Source organism: Sander vitreus, chromosome 2 (genome assembly GCF_031162955.1).
Source record: "Sander vitreus isolate 19-12246 chromosome 2, sanVit1, whole genome shotgun sequence".
Taxonomy (NCBI): domain Eukaryota; kingdom Metazoa; phylum Chordata; class Actinopteri; order Perciformes; family Percidae; genus Sander; species Sander vitreus.
In genome coordinates this window covers 33,587,498-33,605,793 of record NC_135856.1, presented here as the reverse complement: position 1 = coordinate 33,605,793, position 18,296 = coordinate 33,587,498, and the positions used below count along the sequence as shown (strand labels likewise).

The window sequence follows — 18,296 nt, the reverse complement described above, 5'->3', positions numbered from 1 at the left end:
CACACACACACACACACACACACACACACACACACACACACACACACACACACACACACACACACACACACACACACACACACACACACTAACCCAAGAGACACCCCCTGCCGTTCCTCCTCTCCACCTGGTACTAAAAAACAGTTTCTAACATACACTTGACATTCCTGAACTACAGTATTGTTGTAACCACATCTCATGACTACACACAACTCGCATATATTATAAACTTTTATACTGAGAATAACACAACTAGATTATAGAATTATTTCTACACACCCCATAACCAAGCAGAGATGTTGACTCGAGTCTGAGACTCGGACTCGAGTCGCACTTAAGTTGCACAAACGGCTAACTTCAGACTTGACTTGCGACTCGATCCAAAAGACGTCAGACTTGACTTGGACTTGAGCTTCGAGACTCGTCAACAACCGGTTTTCATGCAATTATTGCTTTTTAAATCTAAATTTATTCATGTATTTCTATTTTCTTTTATTGGGGCATATACGTTGGGGAAACGTATGATGAGCTGCATGTCCCCTGCCCTTTGTCATAATGTGCAACGTAACGCATGCGTTATGCCTACCCGCACTCACATATAAAAAAAATACATTGACGATGGCGACACCAAGTCCTTCCGGAGTTGTGCCTTTTGCCATTAGTTTTGCTTTCAATAACTTCGTAAACAGTGTCAGTAAGCTAACAGCTACATGCAAGGTGTGTGTCGCCAAGATAAATGATGCCGGTCAACAACGTTGAACTTCATCAGGCATCTCAAAACGCACCCAGATAGGTCAGTCACTTGCTAATGTGAAAGAGACGTTACAGTTAGCATATATCGTCACAGCTAACCATCGCAAAGTGTTGTGCTAATGCTGGGAACAGGCAAATTGTATCTTTATAGTTGTACCCTTGATGTGACAGACTTACGTTAATATTTCACCAGGTCCGAGGGCTAGAGGGATGTGTTAAGTAGATCCCATAAAGTTATCCTACAACTGATTTTGATACTGTACTGTACATGCTTTGGATGGATGAAGATGGATGGATGGTGTTAGGGACAGATCAGATGGCCAGAGACTTGAGACTTGACTTGGACTTGTGGCAAAATACTTGAGACTTGACTTGAACTTGCCCCTCAAAGACTTGAGACTCGACTTGACTTCCAAAAAATGACTTGTGAACATCTCTGTAACCAAGGTTGGCAGTTTAATCTCAGGCTCCTCCAGCCACATGTCAAATGTCCCTGAGCAAGACACTGAACCCCAAGTTGTTTCCCGGAGGCTTTTAGCTGTCTACTGCTCCTAATACCTAGTATGGGTTAAAATGCAGAAATTGAATTTCACTACATTGTAATGTGTGTATGTGACAAGTAATAATGAAGTTTGAACATTGTTCAAGTTTTTTTAACTAACAAAACACGCAAGTCTAGAAACAAAGAGAGAAAGGATGAAAGAAACAATCTTCCTGACGAAGATTCACACAGTCAGAAACTTTCCTCCAAATAAATGCAGCTTTGCATAACATAGTTGGCAGTTTTCTGTTTGTGTTTGCATTTGATTCTTTCAGCCTTGAGAAAGAAAGTAAATGTAGAGAGACATTCTCCTTGTGGGTTTGCTAAAACAGACTGTGTTGCATCCACTCTCTGTTGTGGTGCAGCAGAAGATTCAACCGTATCTGTTGAACCATTTAAACGTGACGGCATCCTGTTCATCCTGCATATCAACAATGCGCTGTTAAGGATCTGTTTGTCAGGAACTTAAATAAACCGAAAGTGCAACCTATTAGAGAAAGCCCATAGAGGATTTAGCAATATGATTCTTCATTTCATGATTTCTTTTCTTCATTGTTTGTCTAATGAGTATCTTCTGAGATCTGAATCACTGATCCTCTGAACGGGACTGAAAGAAAATATGTAGGGATCCTGTTGTTCCCTACTGGGGATAAAGCACGGATGAAAAGCCATTTCTAGAACAATAAACATGGAGATTTAAAGTGAAGCACATGTTTGTGTTCTTGGCAATATGATGTCAGATGAATTACAATAAAATACAGTTGCAGATCTTTCATTGAATGCCAGTGTACATCAATCCATTGCCAGTCTGTCCAAAACCAATCAGAGCAGATTTACGAGGAGATTAAAGTGTTCATAGTGTGTGACAGGTCTGATAATACACCCTATTGTAGCTGAGCGAAATCCCACATAACAACACAAAAGCGAGGTCAGGCAGAAAAAAATGGCAAAAACACAACAACCTCGAAATATCCGCGATTGCAAGCTTGATCGCACACACACACATCAAAGGAACCGAAAAATGTTGCTTTGTGAAGAACACAATGGGAGGCTGTGCTGTTTCAGCAGCAGAGAAAAGAGGCTGTTTAAAAGAAGGACAAGGGGGGATAAGATTGGAGCACAGAGGGAGTTAGGGGGGAAGGTGAGGACGATTTTTCACTGCACAAGAAGTTAGAGCAGCGAGTTTGCCTCGCTCGTCATCGATGATGCAGGGTTTAAGCACCTTTTGAAGTTTAACCATGCAGCTCAATAATAATGACAAATAAAGTTAACGGCATTCTAAACTTAGCACAAAAAGTAAGGAAATTTGTGTTTGGTAGATTATTTCTCTGTGGTAACAATGCTTTTTGGCAATAAATCTTATACCGTTGGAAAGCCTGTTTAGTTCCCTTTCAAATGGTTCCGCCCCATTTGTAAGGAACATGCATTTGTGGGATGAGCAGCAGCGCTGAGTATATGTGTTGAGCCCATGAAAAATTTGCCAAATCTTCTCTGCCAATGCCAAACAGATTATTCTGCCATTGACTCATTTGGTGTTTGGTGGATTGGATGATTGGAGTTTGAAGAAACAAGACATATTGGCAATTTAACAATTAATTCATTTCACAAACAGGAGCCTCAGTAGCGTGTGGAAGAACCATACACAGCCACAATAGCCTGGCACACCCTCCTCATGCTGGTCACCAGCCTGGTCACACACTGCTGTGGGATGGCATCCCATTCTTCAACCAGCATTTGTTGCAAGTCAGCCAGCATGGTTGGCACGAACAGCACGCCCAAGCTGATCCCACAAGTGTTCAACGGGGTTGAGGTCAGGACTGCTGGCAGGCCATTCCATCCTCTCCATTCCCACATTCTGGAGGTAGTCTCCGATAAACCCCGCCCTGTGGGGGCGAGCGTTGTCATCTTGGAGGATAGAGTTCAGTCCCAGACTGTGGAGATATGGGATTGCCACTGGTTGCAGAATCTCATCTCTATATCTCTCTGCATTGAGATTGCATCCAATCCACCAAACACCAAATGAGTCAATGGCAGAATAAGCTGTTTGGCATTGGCAGAGAAGACTTGGCAAATTTTTCATGGGCGCAACCCGCATACTCAGCACTGCTGCTCATCCCACAAATGCATGTTCCTTACAAATGGGGCGGAACCATTTGAAAGGGAACTAAACAGGCTTTCCAACGGTATAAGATGTATTGCCAAAAAGCATTGTTACCACAGAGAAATAATCTACCAAACACAAATTTCCTTACTTTTTGTGCTAAGTTTATGTACTATATGGATTGTCAGGTGCTTAATATCTTCACAATGATGATGTGATTGCAAAAACAATATTCATATTCATGCATGTATTAATTGTAGTTCCAAACCTGGGTGTATAGTTTATCCATGAACAGAATTTCTGTTGCACCACTGTACATGTCAAAAAGTAATTTTTCTGAGGAGGATGGAGGGAAACCTGACGGAGAGAGATCCAAAAGTGTACAGGTCACGGAAACCCCAGTCTTCATAAGTGCAATAGTTGATGAGTGGATGAGTGTGAGTGATGATGATGATTGGACATCAACCTAGATTTGTTTTACCACTAGTGTTACACTTAATTTTCGGAATTCAGCCTTGGTGCAGAATTACAGCCACTAGAGCCAGTCCTACAATGAGCTTTACTTAGGATGTGCTATTTCTGTGTCTGTAGCTTTAAATGCTATTGAGGAGGAGAGAGGGGGGGTGGAGGGTGGGGGTGTGGCTGTGACCAACTGCCATGCTTCGCTTGTTTTCAAGCCATTATGTCTCTTTCTTTCTCATGGGCGGGCCAACTTTTCCGGGTGGGCAAAGCGGAGAAAGGGGAGGTAACCTTTCCCCTTATGACGTCATAAAGGGAAGATTCCAGATTGGCCCATCTGAGCTTTCATTTTCTCAAAGGCAGAGCAGGATACCCAGGGCTTGGTTTACACCTATCACCATTTCTAGCCACTGGGGGACCATAGGCAGGCTGGGGGAACTCATATTAATGTTAAAAAACCTCATCAAGTGAAATGTTCATGCCATGGGACCTTTAAAGGTACCCTGGGAAGATTTTGACCACTAGTAGCACTATGGAGCAATGTGCTCTTACACTTCATGAACATGTATTGAGAAATCATCCAGATTGTTTAGTCTTTGAAAGACTCAGGTTTGGTTGAATAACTATAACAATGTAAACAGTAAATATTAAATAGAAATGCAATTAAATAAAAATCAATGCTTTTTTACAAAACTGAAATGATCCAAATGTGCACAAATGTTTGTAGTAGAATAATAGTTGGGACTGTTTGAAACTGTAGAACCAGATAAGATGGCTTAAGATTTTTCAGTTGTGCACTGGAATGTTTTTGCAGGCATTCATTTGTCCATGTGTTTGTTACACCAATGAAGGTGAAATAAAAACATTACACACCTCAGTATAATGCATACAATGCAATACAGCTCAACATCGTCACAAACTGCAGCCTCCAACATGACCATGAAGTTAAATCAACACCTCTTTAAAATAGAGCCAACAAAAATTGTCCATTATAACCTTCTTAGAATTTCTTTTTGCAGGACTGTTGAATTAGCCTGCATTAGTTTTAACTAGGTGTACCTAATAAACTGGCAGTGGGGATGAGTGCTGATGACGGTTTCCAATCTCCACTCATGTTGCCTTTATTTCTAGAACAAGCTGTCATAAATCACTTTAATAGGGATTTACAAATCAATCCTCCATTTTAGATTATAAAACGGAGGTGGCTGAATTAAAAATGAGATCAGACTCAACACTCACTCTGTGATATGACGTCTAAACAAGTGCAGTTCAAAAAAAGGCTTATGCACTTAATCTGATTTAATGTAATGGCAGCTGAAAATACGATACACTGTGTTACCTTGATCAGGAACACCTTTTCTATTCACAGTTAGACCATACCGGTGTTTTTATCCCATTAACTACAAATTGTGCATTATTTACATTACTGCCAAGCATTTTAAAAAGCATTGATATGGCCCGTCCCTTCTAAGTAAAGGACTATGAAACCAGTTCTACAACTACCTCAAAGGGGAACTATGCAGGGTTTTTTTTTAACTTAATTTACCTTAACTGAACAGCTTCTGAGTCATTGGAATGGTTATATGACTTTTTTCGGGTTGAATGGTGGTCGTCTCGCTTCCCCCTAGCGCCTGTGAGCGGAAAAACTGAATTGCTTCATGGCCCTGCACACATACGCCCATTCAGGTACCGGCTAACAAGGTAGCGATGGAGTTTTTCACGCTATGAAAAAAAGAAGCAGAAAGCTAGGAAAGCATCGTCGGAGGAACAGAGAAAGAGGAAACGGCAGACTGACCGAGCGAGGAGTCAGACAGACACAAGTAAACATCGGAGCTGCCAAATATCTATTCCGAAGCTGTAGGGGGAGCTCTATAGAGAAACCTGCGAGCAAAAAGTGAGAAAACAGCGAAGAAATGGCCAAAACTGCATAGCATCCCTTTAAGGTGTAATCTAAGCACACTCCTCTGTGACTGTCTCTCAAAATAAGAACACGTTTCATTTTTCAGGTTCCACCTCTGAAATGGTGTCCCTAGAGGAATGACAAAGCAGCATGAAACAAGGGAGAACTGAATGAAAGTGTGTGATAAGAAAGAAAACTATACAGTAGATTAGGTCTGGTGGGTTGAGAAATAGAAAGAAATAAAGTGAGCAAATTGATTTCATGATTTGACCACAGATAACATTAAAGGAAAACATTTCAAAGGGTTGAATTTGCAGTGTTATTAAAGCTTGAGTCATGGGTAGAAGATAGTGTGATGAATCAAAATGAAAAAAAGGACTAATCTGTGAAGAAACAGAGACTAGAAGATGCTGTCGAGTATTTCTTCAGTGGTAAGAGGGAGGAAATACGTCAGACACAGAGTACCAGTGTGTTACAAGAAGCAAAACCGCTGTCATCTAGGATTGTGTAAAACAGACTCCATTCCCAGCTCAGAATATTTTTTTTGCTCTTGGCTTGTGGCTCTACTTCTGACCTCTTTCTATCTTTTTTTCTCTTCGCGGTCTCATGACTTATCTCAGCCTCTGTCTCTTCTGATTCTCTCTCTGTCACTCTTGATTCCTCTCACTCGCTTTTCTTTACTTTTTTCCATCCTTATATCTACGCTCCCCCTTTTTTCTCTCTCTCTGGCCATTTGACCACGATGAACTGTCTCTTGTGTAATATAAAATGCAGCTGGAGCCACTGAGTCAGTTTATTTCTGTTTTCATGACGTAGATAGACATTTCTGTTAAGTCATGTCTTTGTAGAAGAGACACATCATTTCTGCTCAGTGTCACCGTCAATTTCCTGTACAAATTGCAGTTTGTCCTATTTTATGTATTTATTATTATTCATGTTTTTTTTTAAATGTCAAAACATGACATCTGTTTCTTAACATTACAAGAATCTTGTAAAAGGAAAAAAAGCTGAGTGCATCATTGTCATTCAGAGAGCAGGCCAGCTCTGATTTGTCTGGGTTGCAGTTTGACTTCATTGCCGATCTGTCTCATAATCTCACCTCATGTTTAAACGCAGTATTTTTGTTCTCTCTCACCCTGCGGAGTAATTTCCTTTCCTATCTGTCTACAGCTATGTCTACTCTCTGCTGATTATTCTCTCTCTCCTCCCCTGTTCCCCCTCCAGGATGAAAAGAACCAGGTGATGATCACAAATGCCTGGCTGCAGCTGGTATGTCTCCTCTCCAAGCACTTTTTGTGTGATCACTGTGTTATAATTGTCATTTGGTATATTTTTGGAAAGTGTGCGTGTGTGATGTTTGTGTCCTGTGAGCTCTGCCATTCATATTTTCAAAAAGGGTCCACATCTAATTGTTGTTGAAGGCATAGAGTCAGACTAGAGCAGCACGCAATAACCTTCAGTTTTAAACAGAAACTTTTTCCGTGACCAAAAAAAGCGTTTTTTCACATTTCAGTGACTCTCCAGGGCCTCATGTGACAATATAAAATATAAACCTAAAAGTAGTGTCAAATGGCAAGTGTTCTATTCCTACAAAATAAAAAGCCAATAGACATTAGGTTGTCAAAAATGATATTTTGTGGGTTATTTCTTCTTTTATGATACTTAATAATAGCATGATAAATATTTATTGTCAGCATAAGGCTGTGTCACAGGATAATGAGGATAAATATATCTTAATAAGCCAGCAAATCAAAGATATTATTTCAAGACATTTCTCAGCCTAACACTGGGTTACCTAACTGCCTTTTTAAGCCTTAGTTGCTATTACGCCTGTAAGCGTCCATGAATTCCAAAAATAAGTGTAAACCATGTGGTAATAACTTGGTGTTAGTGGTGTTTGGTGGTTGGGTAACAAAAGCATCAAAACTTCAAAAGCGTAAAAAAACCCGACAAAAACATAGAAAAAAAGCATCAAAAGAGTCGAAGAAAGGGATATAAATGTCAGAAAAAGCGTCAAAAACACCATAAAAGGGGTCTTCTTAAATAATATGCACTTGATCGCCACATAAATGATTAGATTAGAAGTGCTTAAAGGGGTGATAGAATGCAAAACCGATTTTACCTTGTCATAGTTGAATAATGATTTTGTTTGTTGAATGTTTGTTTGGAAATAGGACATACATAGAAGCTCAAAATCCCATTGATACCCCTGTCCTCTACAAATCTCACAATTTGAAACTGCCTCTGAAAACGGGCAAATCTCAACGAAGCTCATAGTTGACGTCAACTCGGCGGCTCCTCCTTATTTGGCTCTGGTCTCTATCTTTGTCACGCCCCAACATTTACATAGGCTGCACCACTGATCTGAGATCAGGTAGTCTTCTGAAAAGGTCGTGCAGATCTCAGAAATTGTATACATTGTTCATCTGCTATTTTATCACTGAATTCACTTCTGAGACTTTTTATGCGAGAAATCAACTATATCCCCGAGCCCCGGTAGTCCAGTAACCCAGAAACGGTGACTTTCACTGGGTGTGGAGCCCAGCAGGCTGCCAGCTTTGTCGTCAGACTGTGTGGAGCTCCTGAAGTCCGACAAGTCTTACCAAATTTGAAATTAGCCATCAATTTTCATAAACGGCCCATATTTGAGCTTTATATAGTTGAATTCTCGCATAAAAAAGTCTCAGAAGTGAATTTAATAACGAAATAGCAGACAAACAATGTATAACATTGCAGTGTCTGAAATATGAGACCTGCTGTCTCGTCTCCAATGTGTTTCTATGTGGTTCGCTCAACCAGTCAGCGCGCAGCTCATCTAAATATTCATGAGCATACCATATTTGGAAGAAAAGCTCTTGTTCCAAATAGGGCGATAGTCACAGGGTAGTTAAGGGCCCATAGAATAGCAATCAGGCCATTTTCAGTCTAACCAATGTTACATACCCTATTAGGAGACCTTAAGGAACAGTGTGAAATACCCTATATAATCATTCTATCACCCCTTTAAAGGCGACACGGAGGCTAAAACTCCATATCACTATAAGACATGGATTGTTCTTGTATTGCAGTGCAGGGCTAGCTAGTGCTATAAGAATGGTAATTAGAGCAGACTGATATTCGTTTATAACATAGCTCTGTTTGGTTGCTTAGCTTACGTACTTGTTCAAATCTTCAGTTTTGTTAGCTAGCGTTGGTGACATCGTCATGCGACCATGGTAGTTTGATTATAGCCTAGCGTTAGGTTTTTACTTATGGCGATTGCATTTATGCTTAAAAAATCATAAAAGGGGTGTACATATATAAAGATTATCTTGCTGAACAAAACGGGTAAGTATCATACATTTTTGCCAAAGAGATTATTTTCTGCAACAATCCAAAAGTCAGTGGAAAAATCCCATTGGCTTTTAGTCGAATGAACCAGGGAGATGCCAACATCTGGGTTGGCTGGCAAAAAATCTGTCATCCCTGCAACACTCTGAAGAGACAGAGCACAGCGGGCATACTCTACACCCACCAGAGAGGAAAACAATCAGCGCCATAATATGCAACCAAGGGCTGAAACGCTAACAAAACGGCTGTAGCTAGCAAAAAACATAAATCAACAGATTAATTTAGCACCCTTTGTCTTCCAGAGAGAACAAGTTAGCTGTTAGTAAGCTAATGTTAGCTATGAGTTTGCATGCTAAGGCACTTGCAAACATAGCCTAATTGAACATTAACTACGTTACTTAGCTCAGCTACAGCACATCTACCCTATTATGAAAAGATGAAAAGAAGTATTGCATTACCATGCTTTGGGAATGTTACATCAGGCCAGTCAGGTATACCATTCTCATTACCACAGCAGCCCCAGTCAGAATAACACAACAAGGTTGAGTTGGCTGCTGACTGGCTTTGAAGTTATGAATGAATCTATATTCAGGAAGCCACCTATTTAATACAGGCATCCACTTTGGTGTAATAGCTTAAGGGTCTTTGCAGATGCAGCAGATTTAGAAGGAGACTCGAGAAGTACATTAATAACTGACAGTGAGACGGAGAAGGGGCAGGCTCACCTTCGCTGCATCGTGGAGGATTTGAGGATTACAGGTTTATCAGTCAATGAATGTCCCACATTGAAATAGATAGGATTTCATGGGATTTTTACTGTGAGAATTGTAATGAGCTTAAGTTTTCTAATAACTGGGTGTTACTTTTGTGTCCTCCTCTAAAGCCAGCTCTTATGGCTGCTGGAAGAGTGATCTTTAAAAGGCCAGTTCACCCAAATTACCGAGAAATCGTTACACCTAGATGTTAATTTATTTGTCTCGGGTATTCCTCCATGTGAAGACAATGTAGGTGAATAGAATAGTAATGTGTCTTTCCAGGAGCCCTGTTGCTGTGAATCCACATATCAACAGTTTTCACTTGAACTACTTTCTACTAAATAAATAGTTCCTATAACGCTTGTTTTACTGTGAGGTTTGTGGATTATCCAGAGTGACCAAGAGATTATTTCTGGAAAGATAAATTACTGTTAAAAAAATTAAAATATATGTATTTATTGCTGTGCGCACACAAATGAAATTCAATTTAAGTGTAATTGAGTGTTGTATGTATGTATATATATATATATATAATACTGTGTTTTTTAATTTACATGGAAAACACACATATAATCATTTATACACACTTTATTATCCAATTATATCTCTGTTTTGACTGAGGACACTTTGCAGTGGCAGCTGATTTGTTGGGAGGTTACATGCACACTAAAAAGATGCACAAAAGGTCATTACAAATAACAAATATATATATACTACACCCTAAAACATATCATGCAGTCTCGCATTCCCTAGTTGTTTCAAATCAGTGACGCTTTCTTAGAATTCTGTTATGCAACTCCGAAACCTATTCTTAGACAGCTGTTACCTTACGAAGCCTAGTGTCCTCCTCGTCTATTTCTGACAGATTATGAAGTTACTGAGCTGTAATTTGTTCTGTTGGCTGTTAGTTGTGTTTTCCCAGCCAATGTGAGCAAGATGAAAGAAAGGCTCGGTAGCACCATACTGCCAAGGCCCACAAATGACAAGTGTAGTGATTAAGTCATTAGCTGCGTGAGTGGTAACATATGTCGGCAGGCCCACTTTAGAAGGATGGCATTTCTTTGAAATGGTTCAACTCAGACAGCCTCTGTATAGGATTTTGTGTCAATTTTAAAGTCACTTATATAGATGGAGGCACATATGACACAGACGGATTTGCACGTGCACGGAAATATGCACACATTTATCAGTCCGAAGAATTCATGCAAACACAAAAATACACATCTCACAATATCCATATGTGTATGTCCATGCATGCACAAAGACATACACGCATGTACATAGGCACAAACAGATGTCAGCAATGGGACTGTGTTTGCTTCTGGGAAAATGACTACAACATCTGAGTGCCTCCACACACACACACACACCCACACACACACAGAATGGCACAACAGTAGTGAACGTTACATGTCAAAACACTAATATGTATACCATTCTATAGATCTACAGATCACACGTCATCTTGCTACATATTGTTAGTCATGAAAAGAGGCAGAGGCAACACACACACACACACACACACACACACACACACACACACACACACACACACACACACACACACACACACACCCTCTTTGTGCCTTTAAATGCTTTGATGCTTGGCTCAGTTAGCCCCATGCTGAATACAAATAGGAGTCAAAGCCAACAACTGTTAGCTTGGCAAGGTTTCATTGCCAGGCTTCATTAGCAGAGCTGGAGACGAAATGTCAGAGCCAGCAGTTGTTGGATTAATAGCCTGGCTAAGGGACTGTTTGTTATTTATTTAAGGGGCCACCGGAGGAGTTTTGAGACCTTTAGCCAAAAAAGACATGACCCTCCCCTCGCCAGTAAAAAAAAAAATTCTATGACCCTCCAAAACGATTTGGAAAAAAGGCATAACCCTCCACCAACAATTTATCAATACGTTCTGTACTGGTTTGCATTTGGCAAATATATACAGATTCCCCTTGTTGTTTTTTACAGCTATGACACACAGGACTAAACCTCTGCATTCTCATCTTATACATCACACTCCTCTGTTATGGTGCGGTGGCCATTTCAGTAGATACTCACTAACATTGTTGTGGAAACAAAATAAGCATGGGAACTAAATGCACAATTCCTGCATTACTGCATTACTTCAAATACTAAGTTACTCCTCTAGTAAACTAGTATTCACATGAAATAAAACAATAAAATATTGAGACCATTCAGCAAGGCACTCTGGGTAATATTCAACACACAAACTGGTTGCTATGGACTCGTCACTAGGCTTTCTCCACTTCGCCGTTTAAACAAAGTGGAATAAACGTATAAAAGTCCAAATCTACACAAAACCTGCAATCAATTAGTAAGCTGTCATCAAATGTGGCATTTAGGAAACCTTTATTGCAACCTTGGCACAGTAAGATGTCCAGACATAGTACAACAGTTATTTTCGTTTTTTTTTAAACAATTCAATTATTCGTTTCAGCCACCAGGGGGCATCTCCCCCTGCCCCATATGTCTATGCCCTGCCCCACAGCAAACTCATGGGTCAGACCCATCTGGTAGCGAAGGAGGGCAGAGACTGAGAGAGCTACATGGAGCTACATGGAAAAATATGCACCAAACAAGCCACTTTGAAATGTTGCTGTTTCATGAATACAAAAGTTGGGTGACCCCCCCCCTCTGGACTGAAAAATGTTGGATGACCCTCCCCTCAGCAAAGAATAAAAAGACACGACCCTCCCCTATTTTCCTCCGGTGGTCCAGTCCATAAATACCGAACGGTCCCTAAAGGGCTAATGTTTGACTTCTGATGGTTTTAGCTAATTGTAAAGAAAATTCTGCATTTATGTTGAATGCCAGGTTTTATATTTTAGAAAGATGCTATGATGCACGGATGAGTTTGCGTGGCATTGTACCAACACTATTTAAGCTATAGAACGTGTGTTGCTGTCAGAGCTGTGAACATTGCTAATAATAGTATCAACAACCAAAACAACACATTGGGTCGCCTGATTGGGATATATAAACCAAAAACAGACAGTTAAGAGCCTTACATTTTGCATTCATCTCATTTTTGTTAAACTTCGGTTTATTTCTCACCTGTTCTGTCATTTCTTCACTTGACTATTATTGTCATGTGTTTTGTCCTTGTTTTTATGTCCCCACCTCATTGTCTTTCTCATTTACTCTCTCTACTGTTTGTTTCAGTATTGGACAGACATTTACCTGTCATGGAACCCAGAGAGCTACCCCGGCGTTCAAAACCTGCGTTTTCCTTCCAATTTGGTATGGGTCCCAGATATCCTCCTCTACAACAGGTAGGGTATATTTATCATTATTTATCATCTAGTCTTGTTTTGTATCTTTTCCTCTTCTCTCCCACTTAATACTACCCCAATCGCTGCATTCTTCCAGCAGCTACTTGTGAGTTTTATTAATTAAATCTGCTTTTCTACATCTTAAGCTAGCCAGGTTCATAATGTCACATCAGTATTGTTATAATAATTTAATATATAATGCCTACTACACACGCCCTCAGAATCCCTCTACTTTTGTACTGACAGAGTGATTTATCATAGCACCACACTGCATTTAAGAGATGAAGAAAGGCAGCTAAAATGATGAAATCTCATTTTTGCTGGTAATTATATCAGTTATATATCAGCTATAGGCCACAGGCATGTCCAGCGCAATGGTTAGTCTGTCACTGCTCTAGTGGTTTCATTCTATTTTGCATCCTATCCTTATTTTTATCTATTTTTTTCTGTTATCCTCTCTTTTTCTTTTCTTCCTCTGTATTGTTTTCTATAATACATAGACGGATACTTTAGATTGCCTGAGCACAGTTTACACAGTGGTTAGAAATATTCCCCAGATGAAATTTCACTCTTGGTTACAGCCTCGTTTAATGAGTGATTGAGCCAATTCCTTCTAGGGAGAACCGTAACTCCCATGGGGCTTTGCATCTGTTGCCTGTAATGGGCAGTAGGAATAAGACCACTGACAAACACTGCGGCTGGAAATGTGAACAGATTTCTGTAATGTACCTTAATTTGTATGCAATACTAAATATATTATTATTATTATTATTATTATTATTTATACAATACTTTTGGTCCTTTATTTTAGACTTCATCTTATCATTTCTGCATGTTTGTAGACATGGTTCACCTTCATTATCAAGCTCTACAGGTCTTATTGGAAACATTGTTCTGGCTGAGCTCATTTCTTTTTCAAACCTGTGTCAAAGAATGGGACTTTCATTGAAAGCTCAAGTTTGCCAATGAGCCATTTGATCATTGTCCATTGTTTTTTGTGTTTCAGGCTTTTGTGCACATTAAAAGAATGTCCAATTTTGTTCTCAAAAAAGCAACCTTCAGACATGTATTACTACTACTATTTTGTTTACTAACATGGTAAACAAAAAACATCCGGAACAGTTAACCTCTTGCTAAACAGCTGTGACATACTGAAAAAACAACAACAAATACCCAATGTTCCTCTAATGTGGTACATCCAGTGGGATCACTTTGTCTGGCACATATGAGCAATTCAATCCTGTTCATTTAGCTGAAAAATGAATATGAGGAACACTGTGTCCAAAAGGACAATCAGAGGGAAATACTGTTTTTTTTTAAATAAATAAATATGCTTACCTTATGCAGAAGTTCTGTGTTTTTATCTTGAAGTTATTTTGGCTGTAGAATATTCCATTTATATTTATATGTGTGCCTGCAACACCAAGATAGACAGAGATAGACAGATTTCATTAGATAAAATTCAGTAACGGGCAAGAAAATCAGATTCTGCGTTTGTTATCAGGTTATTGCAATGGCAAGCAATTATATACAGTTTCACACAGTAAATAGAGTTATGGAAGATGATTCTTACTTGAATGAGGACCTCTCAAACTTAAATCATAATGTGCCTCTTGAGAAAATACCAGATTGCTCTTGCTTATGTGAGTAAACCAGCTTTTTCATAGTGTGTGTTGCTATATGTAAAAGGGACCAGCGGAGAAAGGTTATGTGATTGTTGACCATTATTAAACTGTCAAGCTCTGAGAGAGGGTATTTAACAGGGGATCAAGATGTTTTTAATGCATCAATACTGTTCGTGCCTCCTTAGAATCACACACATACACGCTCAAAGAATCACACTTGTTCCGAGGAAAGACAACACGATCCATGGCAGAGTTGATTGATGGCGGTGGCTTTTAAGCTGTACCTTCAAGCTGATTGAGGATTCTTTTATGGAGGGTGTTATCTTGTGACAGATTTCCCACTTAGTGTGTGCATGAGAGACGGAGAGTAAGAAGGGAGAGGTTTGGCTATCTAACAGGGATGATACAGAACATTGAGCAGCTTACGGTGGGGATCACCGATCGCTAACGATAATAGCAATTTAGTCCTGACACAGATCCTGATTGAAACTGACACTCCTTATGCATGCAGTATAAATCATACATTTCTATTTTTATGAAGCAAGGAAGCAAGCAAGAAAAGAGATTAAAACTATATGAGATAAATCCAATCTGAAAATTAGGTAATTACAGTGGCAAGACTGATACAAAGGCAGAAAGTATAAGAAACACAAACATTGTATATTAAAGAGAAACATTGAACTGTGAAAGTATTCTGAATGAATACTAGTAAAATTTGTCTTAGAATCGCCACGTAGGGAGATGTCATAGTGTTTAAATATGGGGATAATGGCGCACATTTATGGAAAGCCAAACAGTTCAAATACACGTGATTTCTCACACGTAAACAACACGTAAACAACGCGTTAACAACACGTAGACAACACTTAGATTTTTCACACGTGGACAAAACGTAGACAACACGTTAACAACACGTTGACAACACGTAAACAATGCGTATACAACACATAGACATTTAACGCAATTTTGAGCCATTTGGCCACTTCTCCAGTTTGAATGGGTGAGTGTCCTAAGTTCCCATTGGCTGCTGAACAGTAGGGTTAAATCATCCACCATCCATCAAACTTTAGAAACCCACACCATCACAATAACCTAGTCACACATATATTATACATAATAGTTATGTGGTAGTGTTGTAAAAGTTGATTACCGTCTACTAGGTGCAATGCATGCTGGTTATGAGGATATCACCATAGACAGTAAAATCAATGGACAAGCGACGCCGTAGATTTCCACGGAGACCAGTGAAGGATATTAGAAGCACTTTTCCCGTGAGGGCCCAGCGTTACTGCGCAGCCTCCAACTGAGCTTGATGACATAGATGTGACGTGAGCAACCTGTCTGAAAGTTGTAAGTCTTCTGGTAGCTGTGCAAAGAGAAATCTCAATCATTCCCAATCTTGCAGAGACGGAGAGCGTAGGTATATGTAAGGAGATAACATAGGCACAGGCTAATTATTGCTAACTAAAATGCTAGTTACCATTAGTAATTAAACTTAAACAGCTAATGTAAGTCGAAACTGCCTGCGAGCTTCTCCTGCCTGTACGGTCATTTGTCTAATATGCGACAGAAAGTTGCGTGGTTATGACACAATCGTTAGCCTATTTTTACAAAAAATGTCCGCTACGGAGCCATTACGTGAGATACAAGGTAATGGAGCCTTTTATACATTGTTGTGTTTCTTTAGAAATAAACAATGGACAAATAGAGTCTTTAAACACTTCAGATGTAAAGTTATTCGCTGTCAAAGTGAGGCCAAAATGAATGCTAACAGCAGGTGATGGCTTGATAGCATCAAAATGGCTCCATAGGAGGTACGCGTTGTGGAGGCTCGCTTACCCCCTTGGATATCACAGCAGATTGTTGTAGGGGGATGGTTGTGCCATGCCAAAATATGTTTCTGTTGCATTGCAAGGGAGGCACAATTGAGTGTAGCATTTTTCTTCTTTCTTGCACATATTGTACAGTGGTTACTGGTTATTTAGCTGTATCTTTCTTTATATATTTGCAATTGGCTAATGTGTACATACTATGAGAAATAAATGTTTTGTTGAAAGTATAGTGTAGATAGATAGATAGACTTTATTAAAGGGTAACTACCGCTTTTTTTTACCTGGACCCTATTTTCCTATGTTTTTGTGTGTAAGTGGCTGATGGGAACAACAATCTTTGAAATTGGTCCAGTATCAAACGTGAACGCTGTAACCGGCAGCCACAGACCGGGCTGCAACGTAACCCTATGGGGCAAATGTTCATCGTCAGTTGTCCGACAGCTTCGGTATCAAATCTGTCCTGCCACAATCCATAAAACTGTAAAACAGTTCACAGCTGTGTGTGAGATAACTATCTTGATATGCTTCTTGCAGACTGGTTACTTCATATTTAATATTATACATATTTTATTTTGTTATACTGTATGTGCTATATACTGTATGTCGGTTGTACATTTTATTCTACACTTATAAATACATGTACACTCATTCCTCTAAGTATTTTTCAGTAGGTGTTCTGGTATTTTGATCTTTTGTTATCTTATTTAATTTCGTCTTACTTTTTTATCTTATTCTTGCATTTTCTGTAAAGTTCTGTGAGTGAGTGAGTATGTGTGTATGTTATTCTTTTGGGTCTCTTTATTTTTTTGGTCATTCTATTTTTAGAGACAGAAATTAAGCAGGATGACTACTGCTCCAACTGGCTTAATATGTGCTAAGATGCTGGAAGCATCATAAAAGAGATATTCTCACACTTAGATCTATCACTTTCGATCTGACAGACCTTTATCGGAGCATACATCTTAACATTGGATAGGCAGACAGAAATAACCAATCAATCACATTCCAATCACTGGCAGTAACAACACACACAACACACTATAAGCCATACTTGCCCCTTATATGATTGCTAGTCACTAGGAATATGCAAAATATATCATTTGTAAGCAGTTTGAGGATTTTAACAAGGCTTTGTTTCTATTAGTGTTAAAAACATGTGAGGATATTTCTGCATTGAGTACTTCTACTTTTACACATTTTACTGATACATACTTTTACTTAAGATTTTCAATGCAGGACTTTTACTTGTACTTCAGTTCTTTTCCTTAAGTAAAGGATATTAATACTTCTTCCACCACTGATTTAGAGTCTTATATGCTGCTCTTTGTTTATCTAGTATCTATAAGTGGATGGCTGAAAATTTGCACTAGCGCTGTAAAGCCAGACTGGTGGAGGATCTAAAAGGCAGACAGCAGTGTGTTTTGTATGTGCCCGTGTCAGCACTGCAACAAACCTAAACCCATTTCAGATGCATAATATATGAACAATGTGTCCCATTCCAGGCAGGATTTTGTATATTTCACTATCTACAGACACTTGGGAAGCTGGGACACAAAGGTATTGAGTTTTGAGCTTTCATTGTGTTTTTTTGTGTAAATAATGTAAGCCATCTCGCTGTTGAGATGTTTTCTTTAAATGTAAAGATGATTTCACTTGTAAATCTAAACAGTACAATGCTGTCTTTCCTTAGCCGTATATATCTTGATG

General features: G+C 39.3%; 1 protein-coding gene across 1 annotated transcript in view; it reads left to right on the top strand.

Annotated features, from left to right (window-relative positions):
- Positions 1 to 18,296, top strand: part of chrna8 (cholinergic receptor, nicotinic, alpha 8) — a 48,456-nt gene that overhangs the window by 19,078 nt on the left and 11,082 nt on the right. The window contains exons 3-4 of the mRNA XM_078270132.1: positions 6,979 to 7,023; positions 13,023 to 13,132. Coding sequence (XP_078126258.1) covers positions 6,979 to 7,023; positions 13,023 to 13,132 — 155 coding nt within the window. The remainder of the gene's footprint in view (positions 1 to 6,978; positions 7,024 to 13,022; positions 13,133 to 18,296) is intronic.